Source organism: Parasteatoda tepidariorum, chromosome 11, assembly GCF_982258835.1.
Source record: "Parasteatoda tepidariorum strain Cologne lab strain chromosome 11, Ptep-v5.0, whole genome shotgun sequence".
Taxonomy (NCBI): Eukaryota; Metazoa; Arthropoda; class Arachnida; order Araneae; family Theridiidae; genus Parasteatoda; species Parasteatoda tepidariorum.
The window spans coordinates 3,327,149-3,344,908 of NC_141765.1; the positions used below are offsets into that span (position 1 = coordinate 3,327,149).

The following is a 17,760-nucleotide window of genomic DNA, read 5'->3' on the forward strand; positions in this document are numbered from 1 at the left end:
CAACCACATGATAGTAGCAATGTCGTCAGTATTGTGCACAAGCCACCTTAACTTCCAAAATAAGCTGGTATCCTGAAGTTGGGTGGGCATTAAGTTATCGTTGAGCATTGAATTCAGCCCCTTCCAATGACTGCTTTATGTCTTGAACAACTGAGACATCATGGAATATTACGTAATGTTATTCAGATTACTTTTATAACTTTTGCGAAGAATTTAGAATATTTTACAAGCTAAGAGTTGAAACTTTTTGATTATAAATTGTAGGTAGATGATGCACTTAAATTTATACAACAGAGTATTTCCATACTTATATACCAAGAAATTGTTTGCCGGAAACTCGTTTGATTATGAAACTCAAGTTTCTCTAGCTGTAATTAACCAGCCACTAAGCTAGCTCAGTGGCGATGCCTTGGTGTGTGGCTAGAAGACATTTTCAGTGTCGTTAGTGTGAATTTCGGAACTCAAACTTGAAACTCCTTTTTTTTTAGATTAGAGCTTTTTTTACTTGATTTTATTCTTTAAATTAGTATCTTTTGTTTCTATTTACTTTATATAGTGTATATGTTTTATTTCAATTATTTTAATAAAAGTGTTCATTTATTTTACTAGCTGCACACACAAGAATTATCTGTTTCTATACTTTTATAACCTTAATTAAGAAGTTCAAGCCTACCAAAAATCTGAAACATTTTTTTATAAAATTGTTGTGTGACAATAAACATACATTTAAATTCCTGTAAAAGAGTTATCTAACTGTTTCTATACTTTTGTACCCTTAATTAAGAAGTTTCTATTTTTCTAAGAACTTTTTGCTTATAAATTGGGTGATATAAATGTATTTAAATGTCTAGAACAGAATTCCGTAATTATACTTACTTAGATTACATTCAGTTGAGTTTGTCAAATTAATAATCTCTCTTAAACTGATCTAAATTTAATAACGCTAGTCTCATGGGACAATATATACTGCCTTCATAAGCACATTTTACTCTATTAATTTATAGTTGAGATATTCATTTTGTTCCAAAATATCACTAGTAAAATATTCTCAAAAAGAAAAAACATTATATTTTACCCTCCTAAAAAATATTATTTTCATAAGATTACAAATTTAAAATGTGCACATTAAAGATGTTTAGTGAAACTGAAATTTTATTTCAAATACTTAGGCCATCTCTTAAAGATATTTTAGATTTGATTTTTATGTCCAGAAGCGTGAAAAGCACTTTAATTTTACATTAGATATACTGTACTGTCTGTACTGCCTGGCAATTACGAGATGAGTCATCAACATCCCGAAAATCTACCTGACTGAAAGTGTATCTCGTGATTGACAGACTGTATCAGTATTTGCTTATATCATTCTGCACTCGAATGCAAAATTCCTCTTATTCTAAAATTTTGATATTTAGCTTGTACACATTTTATGCTTTTATTAAACTATAGTTAAAAAGAATTTATCCTTATTATTATTTCATTTAAGAGAATTATGGTGGGAAAAAATAGTAAATTACTTAAAATTTTTGTTGTATCTTTCAAAAAAATATTATTCATATATCATGAAACAAACTATTTACATTTTCAAATAAATGTCTACTAATTTTTTTGAGCTTTCTAAAAGATACAACTTATTATATGCTGATAAACATTTCATTTTAAGACATTCATAATAAATCCCTAAGCATTTGAAATGAAATTTGAATTGAATAAAAATAATATTTACTTCTTTATAAATGCATTATTAAATATATTGAAATATATTTTTTGCAAGAAAACCATATTTTCCTAAGGTACTAATAAGGCAAATTTTCACTCTCGAGAACGTGTTACTTCATTTTTTTATGTTTTAATTAGTTAACTATAAAAAAATTCACTAATTGGATCCATAATTAAAATTGCTCAAGTTAATTTGCTTTATGTTTTACTCGCAAATGTAGAACAAACTATATAACAATTAAAAATATAAAACTCATAAAGAAATGATTAAACACAAAAAAATTCCAATGTTCCAAAAACAATGATTAGGCATGTTTTCCATGTTGATGTTAAATATAAAGTTTAATGATATAAGAGTATCAAAAACACATGCGATATTCTGAAAGATATTATGAACAATTTATCTTGATAAGCTTATTAACTATAGTGTGAACAGGAAAAAACTAACTGGAATTTCATTTTTTTCCGCTTTTTGCTCTAAATCTATAATAACGGAAAAGAAAGGAAAGAATTTCAGCACGTAGTGTTTAGACGCTAATTTGCAAATTTCTGTATTTAAATTTTTCGTTAACATAAAAAATAATAAGTTCAGTTCAAGAAAGCATTTTAAATTAAAGTAAAATGTATTAAGAAATTCTTTTCTGGCAGTTATGCATAAGTCATTGACTATTTATTACCCATATTATATAATATCTAGGAAAATAATAAATTTCTTTTCTTAAATATACATTTTCACATTAGTATGGTCATTTGTATTTATAATACAAGTCATTAAACGTAAATCTAGCCCGATGTTGATGTAACAAGTAGGATATTATGCAAATTTGTGTATACTATGCAATTTTCCATAAATGATCTTATGAACAAATGAAAACTGAATACCTTCAAACATCTCGAAAAACTTCCTCCAGTATAGTTATTGTATTTTTCTAACCATTGACTGTAAATAATCCGGATCAAATTACGGTAAAAAAGTACCGGCACTCAAGGTTCTGATACTTTTTATAGGCCTAATAGGGGACCCACAACAGATTTAGATAGTACTATTTATTTACCTTTTCAGTATTATACCCAAATTGTAACAACTGAATAAGTAATTTGGTTTTAACCACAAAACCTAATCATTACGTTTTTAAACACAGATCATTACAGAGCCAAGTTTCTGTGTGAGGATGACCGAGTATATTACTGACATAGCTTTTCTGGTGATCTTTGTGTTTACTGATCTCTAAATTATAAAGTGGTACTTAAAAAACTAGATTTAACAATGTAAATTTACTACCACTATTATAAATTATTTATGATAGTGGTAATAATGTTCCACTATTAAAATTAACTGGCAAATCTAAAAATAGTGTTCCACTACTAAAATAAATGTTCCACTATTATAAATTTATAAAAGCCGTGTAAACCTTTCTATAAAGAACTCTACTAAAATCTGACTTTCAAAGTCTTCCGTAAAAAGAAAGACTAAGCTAAAACTCGCACTGGATTATTTATGCAAAAGAACGGCATTTCATAGTAAAATTTTTTCCATTCATTGGTTAATTCTTAAAAAAAAACAATACTTAGAGTAGTTTAAAAAATAAAATAAAATCTTAACTCTGCAATTTGAGCCATGTCCACTTAATGAGGATTTAACCATCATTACAAAGTTGGGTAAGGTAATTTGTTCAATATTGAACCATAATATCACAACTTCCATGCGTATCTTTATTTCCCAAGTTAAATAAAAAAAATAATCAATGCTATAATGCTAATATTGTTACATGTATCATTTAAAAATCCTTCTACTAGCTCTAATTTTATTTCAGATTATGGGTGTGACCCTATTCCACCTTTACCTGGACCTGGAACATATAACATGACAGAGGAGAAATCATGCTGGAATCGCCCAAGGGAAGGTGCAATCGTGCACTACAGTTGCAATAATACGAAAACTTTACGCGGTCCCGATACTCTAATATGCAGAAATGGATCATGGGTACCACCATTTCCATCGGCCATCACTAGACCATATTGTAGTAAGTTCTCTAATGGAACATCTTTCGGCAATATGTAAAATTTGTATGAGATGGTTCAAGAAAAAAATTTAAACTATCTTAAACTATATAAATTCTCTCAAACAGAGTAGATAGAGGTTTACACAACGATCAAAGAAATTCTTTATGTATGAATACTGCTACATTTCTTTCATTAAATCAATCAGAGTTTAATAGCTGAATCAAATATTTTTTTTAAGAAAAAAATGAGTTTATTCAGAAAAAAATGAATAATTCGAAGTAACAAAAAGTATACTTTAAAAATTAAAAGCTCCTATAAAGTATCGGTATTTAACATTTTGCATCTTAGAGTCGTATCAATAAAATTGGAAAATTTCCCGAACTTCCCATCAATCAGATAATGCAGGCAAAGAATTCATTACTAAAAGGAAGGTAACAGTTAATTGTAACGTAAGTTACTAAGTTTTGTAGTTTTTTACATAGCTTTATGTTGCTAGGTTGAATAACACAGAGGCCAATGCCGGCAAATAAAGTATTTATTAAAACATAATATGCGGAAATAATATCTTGCACACGCAGTGCTATGCTAAAGGAATACATCCGAATCAACCAACAATCAGTCAGCTTCTTCAACAAATATATATATCGATTTCCCCTATCGGGAAGTCGTTGTACTACATTACGCAACTCGCGCAACTTACCTGAGAGGGAGAGGAAAAATGGGATTTTATTTGCATATCAACAACACTCCCCCTGCGAATAAATACATATTTTTTCCACAAAATATAAAACATAAATAAACTAATTTCTCATACAACTTAAACTTATTAACAATTAATCAATTAAATTTATTTGTGACACAGTTCAAGTTAGCTTGTCAAAAGTTACAGCTTAATTAGTTAGGAAATCCGCGATCATTTCGTCCGTTTGCGCATACTCTACTTTAAAAATTTTGATAATTATATCCTTTGCGTAATGAAGTTTCAAATTGATATGTCTCGTTCTAGAAGATGATTTTGCACTATTCAACCAATCAATTGCAGATTGATTGTCAGACGAAATGGTCCCAGGTTTCATTGCAAATATAGAACAATGCAATTCTTCTAATAAATTTAATATCCACATTAGTTCTTTACAAACACCACCTAAAGAAACAAGTTCCGTTTCACAAGTAGATAGAGCAACTGTTTTTTTGTTTATTGCTCTTCCGTAAAATTAAAGAATCACCTAACATTTCAATTTCTCCTGTAAATGATTTCCCATTTTCAGCATTTCCCCTGCTTGCATCGGCATGAGCATTCAAAAGTCCTGATTTGTTACTAAAAAATAATTTTTTATCCTTTGTACCATTGAGATATTTTAACACTCTTTTAACTAAATTAAAATATCGTTTCTCAGGTTTATGATTAAATTGAGATAAGTAGCTCATGACAAATGCTAAGTCTGGCCGTGTTCTGTTCGAGAGATATAAAAGTTCCCCTATTAATTCTTGATATTGTGTTTGGTTAACCATTTCATTTGAACAATTAAAACTCCTATCCTCACCTTTTAAAATTGGTATTTTTACACATTTAGAATCAAACATACCGTGTTTCTGCAATAAATAGTTTATATATTCAGTTTGAGACAAAGTTATGCCCTTTTCACTTTTATTTATTTTAATACCTAGGAATTTATTCTCTGTATTTTCCTTCACTTCAAATATCCGAGATAATTTTCCTACTATATCATTATACATTTCAAGTCTGAATAAATAACTATTAAGTCATCTGCGTATATTCCAAAATAAAACTATTTAGAATTCTCTATTCTAGTGAAAATACAATTATCGAAGCTAGCTGTTTTAAACCTAAGCTTTTCTAATTCCCGTTTAAGGTGTAAATGCCAATTTCGACCAGATTGGTGTAATCCATAAAGACTACGTTTTAACTTGCATACTTTATTTTCACCAAACAAATGTTCAAAACCTGGGGGAATAGCCATATATACAGTTTCTTCTAAATCACTATAAAGATAGGGAGTTTTTATATCCAAAAATTTTACTTCTAAATTTAATTTGGCAGATAATGCTAACAACAAACGCAAAGATTCGGTACTTAACACGGATGAATAAGACTCGAAATATTCGCGATTTTTTACTTGATTAAAACCTGCTGCTACTAACCTAGCTTTGTATTTACTTTCTTTCATAGTAAAAACCCATTTACTCTTAACTATTTTCACATTTTCAGGTTCATCAACTAGATCCCAAACATCGTGTCCGTGAATAGAATTTAATTCTTCATTCATTGCTTTTTCCCATTTTAACCAACTTTTATCACGTTTAGCTTCATCAAAATTGCCTGGAATATTAGTTACTAAGTTTGAACTTGCTTTTTCCTTTATTCTATCAGACCGACGTACACCTAGCTCTAGTAACCTGTTCTCGTCTTCAGTTATTCGTTGTTCATTAAATTCCCGAATTTTTTCTTTAGTTGCACCTACTGGACGACCGCGAGTTTTAGTTTCACTTAAATCTCGGCTATCTTTCAAATCCTGTGGAAATTCAAAACTTGTATTTTGGTCTTCTGCGTTAGTTTGGATATTAAAAAATTTATCGATGTCATTAGATTTATCCTCACCGAACAAATTACAACTACCTAATAATTTCTCATTAAATTTTACTGAACGCTCTTAGATTACTTTATTTCCTTCAAGGTCGTAAATACGATACGCTCGTCTTTCATTCGAATATCCCAACATAATACCCTTTTTACCTGGAATAGAAAGTTTGTGTCTTAAAGCTTTAGGAACGTGATAATATACTGTAGATCCAAAAGCACATAGATATTTATAGTTCTGCTTTTTATTTAAGAATAATTCTTTTGGAACTTCAGTTTTACCTTTTCGAGGAGTTAGGTTAGTAGCATGAGTTGCATAGGTCATTGCTTCAGCCCAAAATTTTAAACAAGTTTACTATCATAGATTAATGTTCTAGCTCTATCTAACAAAACTCTATTAGCTCATTCAGCTTTACCCAAACTTTCTGGGTTGTACAGCACAGATTTTTCATGTGTAACTCCGCAGTCAGTGAAATAAAACTCAAGATCTTTGTTTACAAACTCAAGACAATTATCACTACGAAATTTCTTAATTTTCTTATTTATTAAGTTTTCAAATTTCAGCTAAAAACTTACAACTTCATCATATACTTCGGTTTCGTTCTTAAGAAAATAAGTAAAATACATGCCAGAAAAATCATCTACTAATATTAAAAAATATCTTGAATTACCTAAAGACTTAACTGGGAATGGTCCACACAAATCACCATGTATTAATTCTAAAGTTGTTGAACTTTGAGGAGTTAAAATGCTAAAATGAGGTTTTCTTTTAATCTTAGAAATATCACATGATTCACAAGACAATTCAATATCAATTTTTACATTTAACACTTTAGACATTTTACGCATATAATCAGCATTCAAATGACACTATCTTTTATGCCAAATTACATTCATTTCAGCTTTATTTTTAACTTTGTGACACCCAAGCTTAACTTCTAATTTTTTATTCACACTCAAAGCTTTCAAAATTAAGCGTCCATTAGGAGCAATAATTAATTCTGAGTTTGAATGTTATTTAACATTATACCATTTATCCATTAGACATGCAACTGACAGTAAATTATGACGTAATTCTGGTACATACAATACATTACTAATTATAATGTTTGCATTATTACTTAGTGAAATAGCTTTAACAGTTCTGGTTCCTTTAGTATCCAATGTAAAAGTCTCGCCTGCCTGGTATATTTTGCTATCGCAAGCATCTATAGATTCGAACCAGCATTCATCCTTGCACATATGAGACGTGGCTCCGCTATCCAAGATCCAACATTCGTCCACTTGTCCATTCTGTTCAACTGAAACCAAGGCGAAATTTTCTGGAGTAGCACTATCGGATACCAATGTTTCTTGAAAATTTGGTTTTCGACGACCTTTTACTCTACTGGTCGATGGTTTGTAGCATCTATCTGTTCCCACTTCTTGATGTTTCGAATAACAATCCCTTGCTACATGTCCCGGTCGTCTACAGGCGTAGCAAATTTTCCTTGGTAAACTCTTCTTCTGAGTAGCATGCGCGGATTCCGAATTTCTTTGTCCACGAGATTTCTGTAGTAAATCTTTTTCTTCTTCCCTTAAAACTTCGAGTATTTCTTCCAGTGACTCCTCTCGTTGAGTTTTTAAAACTTGTTTTCTGCGCTCATATTTTCTGACTAGACCTCTGACCGTGAAAAATACCAATTCTCTGTCAGATATTTTCAGTCCCAAGGAAGCACACTAAGTCGATAATCCTTCAGCTCGAGCTAAATAATCATTTACGACTTCTGAATCCAGCATTTCTAAGCTCTTAAGTTCGGCACCCGCATCAATCTTTCTATCTTCTTCAAGCCCAGGGTAGGTAGTTTTAATTCTTGTCCACGGTAGAAGAAGACATGATCACATGCTTTGGACAGGAGGCTGAGGATGATCCTTTTGGCATTTATGAAATTGAGTGTGTAATTAGAGACTTAAAAAGTGGCAAGGCTCCAGGACCAGATGGAATCCCGGGAGAGGTCATCAGAGACCTATTTTACACAAATAAGATCTGGTTCACTAGTATCATGAATAAATGTCTCTCTTTGGGTCACTTCCCAAAATGCTGGAAAATTGCCAGGGTTGCCCTAACCCTCGAGGACATTCTAGCCCCAGATCAACTGACCCCAGTCATGAACCAACAATAGAGCATGTCATCGTTAATTTTTACTAATCAACTTTTAGCCTTACATTTTGAATTTTTATCTACTTTTGATTTTAGACTTCATAGACTTCTAGTCAGACTTTTACTTTTAGACATTTACTATTTGGACTTTTAGCTTTCATTGATTTTAGTTTTGAGATTTTTTATCTCTTGTTTCCTTATTTTTATAATCATTTAATTCTCGACATTTACACCGGCGCTTTTGGGTTTCATTGCCTTTAACACATATTTTTAATTGCCAAACTTTATTGTTAATCCACTTTTAACTGATCACCACCACTGTCATTTGGCGAAATTTTACTGTAACTTTAGTTTTTAGAGAAATTTTATTGTAATAATTTTACTTTTATCTCCGTATACCCCCCTGGGGTGGGTCGGAGTTCAACCTTCTTAATTCTTGTCCACAGAGCTTTTGCATTCGTTTCTTCTGCATGTTGCAAAGCCTGTTCGTCTGATAGTGACAACTTCAAGTATGATACGGCATCTTGGTCAGTAGTTTCCCAAACTTGCAATTTACCAGGGTCAGTTGGAGCTTCCTCTGTCAATGCCAACATTAGTTTTTTCAAATTCCAAACTTCTTCCATTTTCATGCCCCAAAGATGATAATTAATTCCAGTCAACTTCGGAATTCCAAAAACTAAGTCTTTTTCCATGATGATCGTAAACCACGCTCTGCTACCAACTGTTGTTAGGTTGAATAACACAGAGGCCAATGCCGGCAAATAAAGTATTTTTTAAAACATAATATGCGGAAATAATATCTTGCACACACAGTGCTATGCTAAAGAAATACATTCGAATCAACCAACAATCAGTTAGCTTCTTCAACAAATATATATCGATTTCCCCTATCGGGAAGTCGTTGTATTACATTACGCAACTCGCGCAACTTACCTGAGAGGGAGAGGAAAAATGGGATTTTATTTGCATATCAACAACACTTTATATAGTTTAACATAATTGTGGCGTTATGTTAAAGAATGGAGCAAAATTAGTGAATAATCAATTCATTTATACATTTTAGTTAATGTCTAAAATGACAACACAATTTGATTATACGGATATACAAGATATCCGTATAATCTTGTATATCCGCATACAAGATATCCGTATATATACATTAAAGTTCCATGAAAAAAAATCAATATTTAAAAGGGAATATCATATCAGTCCTAATATAAAATCTTTCACTGTTTTTGCATAATTGTGTTTTCAATTCACAAAACATCTTCTAAATGCTGATCTGCCAAACGTGTTTTTATTCTCAATGTGCTTTGACGAATTAGTCGGTTTAGTATTTCATCATTCCACTTTTACAAAACAAGAGCATTAATTCCTTTCATCCAGTTATAATCTTGTTGTAGCCTTTCTTGTTATAATCTGAAATAACTATTCAAACTATTGTTTTAAACTAAATAATATAATTCAGCAAGAGAATTTAGAATTGGCTGAGCCATTAGTAGTCCACGTTGCACGTTAAGTTTACTTTAAAGTATAATTAGTTAAAATGTTTTATTTGTTTCAGAAAGAGCTCATTGATTCCATATATTGTTTTGTTTTTTTCAGACAACAGTCACAAATTGCATTGTGTATTTGGATGGATAAGTATTTTTCTTGTGATAGCCTTCAATTTACGTTTCAAACTTTAGGAAAAGAAATTATGAAGCTCTTGCTTGTGAAAGATTATAAGTGATTCAACAAATATTGCTTTCACGTTTGGAACTAAGAACGTTTAGCTTAGTAACTGACATTTAGATGGGATATGCAAGTAATGTTTCAATGGGCTGCAGAAATGAAATTATGTGGATTTCGATCTAAGAGAAGTTTAAATATACATTGTTCATTGCATTGATTTTATGATGTCAATCTAAAAATAAAAAGCAATAGAAATTACACTGATATTTAAACACTAAATATTTTTTAACAGATTCTGAGTTTCGTAAGTTAAACTAGAGATTTTTAAAAATTTATAACAAGAAGATGATTAAGGTTTAAAAAAACAATCCTTGCACCAAATTTATGTGAGTTATTTATTTATGTACCAAATTATGTATATTATTAATCTTCTGAGCTCTTATTTTTAGTTAAAAATTTTTTCAACAGACTAGCACTACTGCAAACTAAAGTAAAACAATTGAAAATTACGGCATAATTGCTTGAGAAATTTTTAATTAATGAATATCATACTATGATACTTTTAAAAAATCAACCGTTACATGTCAAAATTGGCTAGTTAGTTCAAATATATTTATTGTGATCGATGAGCCAGGTTTCATACTATATCACAACAGTATTTGACCACTAAACACCCACAAATGGTAAATATTTCACTTTGAATGGTGTTTTGGCGATTCATCGCTGTTCAGCCAACAAACATTAGAGCCAAATACACAATTAATGTTTAGTACTGTCTGAAATACTGTAGTTCCGCGTAAGTACTTGTACTTCATAATAGTATGATTTTTCGACAGTTCCTTTTTCAATGAATTTAATTTTTTTTAAAAATGTTTTTAATATTTTTTAAAGATTATGATAATTTTTCAATTGACTGAGTACATAACTTTCCTACAAAAGGAAAAAAATATAAAATATTAAGCCAATGACAAATAATGAGTGTTTTAAAGTTGACGTATTCAACCTACAAATTTCATCCTTGACTGCTAACTACAATTACACAACTAATTATTAATAACATGTACATAGTTCAATTTTTTAATATGTGGTTATGTTTATATTCTCATATATTGGTATTGAAAAGTTTCTAAATCAAAAATATTTCTGATGTAGGAATTATTATTGTAAGCAATGGAAAGTATTTATTCGTTATCCAAATGTATTTTTATTTCTACAGCCCTTCCTTAAAGTTGTTGATCAATTGTTGTACTACTAAGCTTGGTGAGCATTTCTGATATATCTTGTTATATAATACGCAATAAGATGTTTTGTCTACACAGAAAAAAATATCTTGACATACAATTTTGTATTTACTGCACATTGTTTTTATTTAAAATCTTAAATGCCAATTGTAAACACCCGAATTATAATTATTTCTTTCAAAATTATAATATATTAGTTTTTTTTATATAAAATAATTATCACAAATCTCCTTATGCATAAGAAATTTTTTTAGATTTTTATTCTTAAAATATAACTGATTTTAAAGTTTACAATTCCAGTGAAAAGTATGAAAATTTCGATATCAAGCAGTTTCAGTGTCAAACTTAGTTATTCAATATTTTGCTCATTTTTTAATATTTTATCTGTTTAAAAAAGGGACGATTTTCAGTGACATTTTTTTATCAAGCATAGCATTTTACATATTTGCTGTACTGCAAAAACATTAAATTTATTTTTTCTAGTAGCAGTTCTTTAAATAATTTACTATATTTTGAAATAAATGCTAACTAAATGCTGAATTTTTTTTAAAAGGAGACAAATATTGCTGTACAGAGAGCAAAATAGAAAATGGAACATCTTAAGTTTTATAATAACCACTTACGCAGGGCTAACTAAAAATGCTAATTGATTTGTTTTAAATTTAGAAATTACACGCAAAAGCTTACTTTCTCTGAATAAACATACCTTTTTATTTATTTATGTATATATATATATTAAGGTGAGTTGGGATAATGAATTTCAAAATGTTGGAGATAGACGCATTCTTGGAAATATGATTCCAAATAGTTTAGTCAGAAAAGCTATCAAAAACTTAGGCCCCCTGATTTTAATTTCACTTTATGCATATTTCGTCATGTCTCTGGAACTATTTATGCAAAACAAACAATTTCTGAGCATAATTATAAAACTTAAGTAATAAAAAGTATTGCTACATGAAAAATAATTTTCATAATCATTAGTTTGCTATTATTTATTTTAATAATAGTTAGGAAAGCAAATTTTTCCTCACATTTTAAGTATATTATTTTAGTTAACAGAATACAAAATTTGGGCGAATTTGACCAATTAGTTTTTCAAACAAGTCCTTTATTTTGATTTTCATTTCCATTTCATTTTATTTTTAACCTGATTTTGTTTTCAATTTCTTAGTTTAAAAATTGAATTTATATTACTTATATTAATTGAATTTATATTATTGACTGGATATTGCAGTTCAGGTCATACAAAGCTGCCCTACAATACACAGTTAATATAGAAAAGTATAAACTATTTTCAATTAAATTACTTTTTTTCAATATATTTAATATACACAAATCTACGGTAAATGATAATTTATTTTAAAAAGTAGTAAATTTTTTATTATAGTTTATTATTCATTTCCAAAAATTTTGGACATACTAAAATGCAACTAGTAAAAATTCTTGTTATGGACAGTTGACAGAAGGTTTTGCATTTTATGAAAATTTCGGTAAATCGTGGTAACCGTAAAAATCTTTTTTTTACCTTGTACTTAACCATTATATCAAAAAACTTGTTCACCCTGACTCAAAAGCATTTCAATCATAGTTCAAAATTTTAATGCATAACAAATTGAAAAAACATATATTTCATTACATTCCTTGGTTATTCACCTGATATATAAGTATATATAATATAATTGTTCAAGAATAATAAAATTAAAAATAAATTATTTCACTCTAATGACAAAAGGAAAAAAAATACGTTGGTGTTTAAAACACGTTTTAAGCCGACACTATTGAATATGGGCGCATCTAACTTTAAGATGATCATGAAATTAAGCAGCCGGACAATAGTGACTCGATACAGCATCTCTCCCAATGGATAATAACCCTAATTATTCTCGTGATTTGGCTCTCTGATAGGCACTCTATACACTACCATTTTGCTTTGAACGGTAATGAAAGATGGTATCATCATGCATGGCTTCACAGAAATATCCTCAATCAAAAAGATGGAACACTTCGTTCCACTTGATCATCCTCGGTACTATGAAAAAAGACAGCGATGGTGTCATCAACTCAATATTTCGAGGCAAACAGCTCGCTTTTTGGGTGACCACCTCAAATCTCTTCAACAGGAGGTGGGGAGAACTCTTACCATAACATGTGCCCTTATAAGCTTTTAGTAGTTGTACTATTCTATTATAAAACACGGTTGGAGCCAAAGCTTTGCTGAAAAACTCTTGTATTCGAAAAGAAAGGAAGGTCAGGATTGGATTCCAATTTCAGTCAACTTGACGTATTAACTGATAGGTTGTTAATGGAATAAATTATGATTGCTTAACAAGCTAAAAGCTGCATAGTGTACGTTTATTCTGAAAATTTAAAACTGGACTAAGAAAGAAGAAATACTGCACCATGTGAAAAAGCGACGAAAGTAAAATTTTTGCTAATTTCAATGCTTTATAGCTTATTTGTGATTAGTATTAATATTTTTTTAATTAGGTCTTTTTTTCTTTTTGTCAAACTTTGAAGGTCATGGGTGACTTAAAGACCTAAATATTTATGCTCTCAATTATTTTAAATAAAGGTGCCAAAGCACAACTTTTTTTTTTTGCTGTCACTTTTCCGAAATATCTATTTTTCCAAAATAATTCGTATGGATAAAGATGTTTGTTTTTCAATCAAATTTAGGCTTAAAGGAAACATTTTCTTTGAGATTACAATAGAAGAAATAAAACTCAAATCTTTTTCATAACTATTCAACCAGAAATTATTACTTCATTAACTAGAAATCTGTCAAAGGTTATAAAACTAGTTCAACCAAGCAAAAGTTTTGATAGTTTTCAACTTTTTCCCCTTTCTCTAAGTAAATTTATATTAAAATTAAACTTTACACATTTGTATTGCTTCATTGTTTTTAATATTGAAACATCGTGTTTCAACTAGATAAAGGCCATAGCTAGGATACTTCATATATCAAAAAATACTTTGTGTGATTAATTATTTTTGAAAAGAGTGGAAATTTATGCCTTTTCATAATAAGAGCAGTACAGATTGTTAAGTATTCTTAGCACTTAATATGTATATGTTAGAAATTTAGTCAATAAGGAAGTTATTCGAATCATAATTCATCATGGTTAGCCTACTGATTTTAATGAAAAGATCTAAAATTAAGATATTTCTGAGAGTTTAAATAATCCCATTCCGTAATTCCTTTAGGATTAAAATTATTATTAATAAATTTTTGGAAAAACACTTTACGCTGTTTTTCAATTAAAAAAAGGAGTCTTGTAGAGAAAGGTCTAACTAAAAAAGTATTTTTGATGAACCAATTAACGTTTTAAAAAGCCTTTTAACAGCTTCCCTGATTGTAACGAGTTAAATCGGGTATGAATCTATTGCAACTATTTATTATCCCGAGTAAACTCGGGCATTCGTCAATACATTTTGTTTTATCACGTTTTTACTCTGCCGAAAGCAAAACAAAAAATAATGCTGTGATTGGAAGTTTTGTCGGTTTGAGGGACCGGGTTTTGTGCAATTGTATATACGGCGACGGTTGCTGAATTTGCATAGAAAAAAGAGAAAAAAAAATGGCGTTCGCGAGAGAAAGTAAAAGATGATTTTTCAGATTATGAAAATGTGAGCATATACTAATATTTAACTTTTTTCATTTGCCCGAGATAATTTGGGACAGTAAAATGATGGTAAATTAAAGACTTTATACACATAAAAAAATTAAAATTTCAACTTAGAACTTGTGTATTATGTTTTGTTTTATTTCCTTGTATTTATTAATGAAATAAAAAAATATGTTGATTTTTTGCATTTTTTTTTCTCAAAAAAATTGGTAAGGGAAACGCTTAATAAATAATAAAAAAAAAATTAAAAATAAACGTTTTGGACAAATTAGACAAATCAAGCCATGGTTATTGGACAGTTATATAAAAGGTTGTAATTCAATTACAGTATTGAAAATGCAAAATTCTCTCCGTTCTATTTCTCAGCACAATTCAAAAGGGATTGAAAAACCACTCAATACTATGAGAAATCCATTATTTAGCGATTTATAAAGAATTTTTTAGCCAAACTGATAAAAAAGATTGTCAAGCTTGAAGTAATTTGGCAGAGGATAAAACTTCACAGAATTATGTAAAATCTTTAACGTACTTTAGTTTTCGTGCTTAAACTGCTTCAAAACCAATATTTTTAAACAATATAAAACAAATTTGAATTTCAACTCTTTATCTATAAATTTATAAACAACAATACATTTTATGGTTTATCTCAACTTCCAATTCTTTTCTATCATTCTTTCAGCTAATAAGTCATGAGAAATTTGATTTTCAACACTCAATCTGTAAAATACTATACAGTATGAAAGCAATTATATATTTTGAATGCAATTATATATTTTAAGGATCAAGTTAGGTTTCAGTTACTCAATAAATTGAAGTCAAGTTTAGATTTAATGAGTGTCAATTCCTTTTTTTTAAATTGTTTTAAAAGAAATCCTTATTTTCTTTTAAAATAAAGGGTTTCTACAAACTAAAAAGAATTAAACCTTTAATAAAAACGTTTAAATTTTAAATATTAAGTTCATAAAAAAAGTAATTGTATTATATAATTCCTAATTCTAAAGTTATTAATTAAAATAAAATAGATACGAGGATAAGAAAAGTTTGAGATGAATAACTTTTATGTTTTTCTTATCTAAACATGCATCTTTAATTTAAATCTGGTTTTAACAGATAATTAACGGGATCATCTCTTTTATAAGCGTTAACAACTTCATCTTTTTTAGCAATAACTGGACTTTTTGTCTACACAGAAAAATCAAATCCCTCATTTATAAAAAAAAAGAGATTTAGCTATTGTAATAAAATGAGTCGATTATAATAAATGTAATATAAAATCTAAGATGATAGAGAGAAAATTAAGCTTGTTTCTCTATATTTATCCACGTAAGGTATGTTGCAAAAATGAAGGAGAAAAAGTATGTTGCAGATAACAGTAAATTATTTTAAGGCACAAAAAAGTTATGACGGAAATTTTAAGGTGTGTTTATACTAAGGCTAATCAAAAAATCAATCAAATTTGTTGGCTTTTTTTTACTTTTTCACTGTTAATATCTCATAGATATATTAAAGAAAAATCTTGAAGAAATTTCATTGTGGTTGCTTATATTCGAAGTAAGTCAAAATTTATTTAAATTAGAGCATACATAAAAAATTAAAAAATTTCAGTTAAAGTTTTTTTACAGGCTTTTTGGAAGAATGCTTATAAAATTCACACACTCAGAAAAACAAAAAATGTGATCCTAATTAATATCTAGAAAAAACAATTAAAGTAGAATATAACAATAAACAAGTTTCTAGAAGTAGATTTAATTAAAAAAAAGATGCAAATTCACCTTTAAAAATATATTTAGCTAAAATGATATTTTAAGCATTAAAATTTCTTACGATTTTTATTTCAAATACGTTTAATTATTTGACTTTTATACTCTCTCTCTCAATTTGTTACGTAAAATATTATATTTTCTGTCTAATGCAAAAAGTTTTATCCCACTAAAATTTCGGGAAATCGTGAAAAATTCAAGTCCTTACTAACGAAATATTTAGAATTTCTTTATTTCCCATTATTTAATTTTCTTTATTACATTTTAAAAATCTTTAAAATTTAATAAAGAAACACATTATTTGGAATTTTTTTAAAAAGGATAAGTTTTATTTCCAATAAAAATGGAATTTTTATGCTACTAAGTCATAATAGGTTCTTCGTATATTTTTTCAAGTTACATTTTTAACAAAATTAGCAAAACAATATTTTCTAACAGAATATCTTAAAATTCAAGTAGTATTCAATAGCTAATATTTCAAATTTTGAGCTATTTGAAAAAAGAACGATTTAATAACTAAAATAATTGAGTAATCTTTTTTTATAAAAAAACATGATTCTGCTGTTTGAAGTACGTAATAATTGTCAATGTATTATTACAGAACTGTTATTCTTTGATAATTTATTTATTGTGATTGTAAATTTACATCAGCTCATTGTGCTGTTTAAATTTGATTGTTGTGGCTATTTAAGCATTGTTTTTGAAAAATTTGAATAAAATTCTAAAATAAAAATAGGATTTTTATTACTGTTTTAAGGGTATAATTGTTCTTTTTCAGTATTTGATGTAAATATGACCACAAAAAAACTCCTCAGGGGGTTGACGTTAATAAGGGTTTTGTACAAGTGCAAAGGAAACAGTAAAAATTATTTTAATTTGAATTCTATAAAATAAAATAAATCTGCTTAAAATTTAATTTACAATTAACCGATTTTAATACACCTGATTTTGATCAATTTTTAATGAAGGATAGTTATGCACCTGTCAGAGTATGAAATGT

The 17,760-nt window shown here is 28.7% G+C and overlaps 1 protein-coding gene across 5 annotated transcripts in view; it reads left to right on the top strand.

Moving 5' to 3' along the window:
* The window catches only part of LOC107455558 (uncharacterized), a 309,855-nt gene extending 292,362 nt beyond the window's left edge, over nucleotides 1–17,493 (top strand). For all 5 annotated transcript variants that reach the window (XM_087155504.1, XM_087155505.1, XM_087155503.1 and 2 more), the window contains 2 exons: nucleotides 3,531–3,740; nucleotides 10,065–17,493. In XM_087155504.1, the coding sequence (XP_087011630.1) occupies nucleotides 3,531–3,740; nucleotides 10,065–10,147 (293 nt within the window). In that variant the 3' untranslated portion in view covers nucleotides 10,148–17,493. The remainder of the gene's footprint in view (nucleotides 1–3,530; nucleotides 3,741–10,064) is intronic.
* Nucleotides 17,494–17,760: the final 267 nt, after the last annotated feature.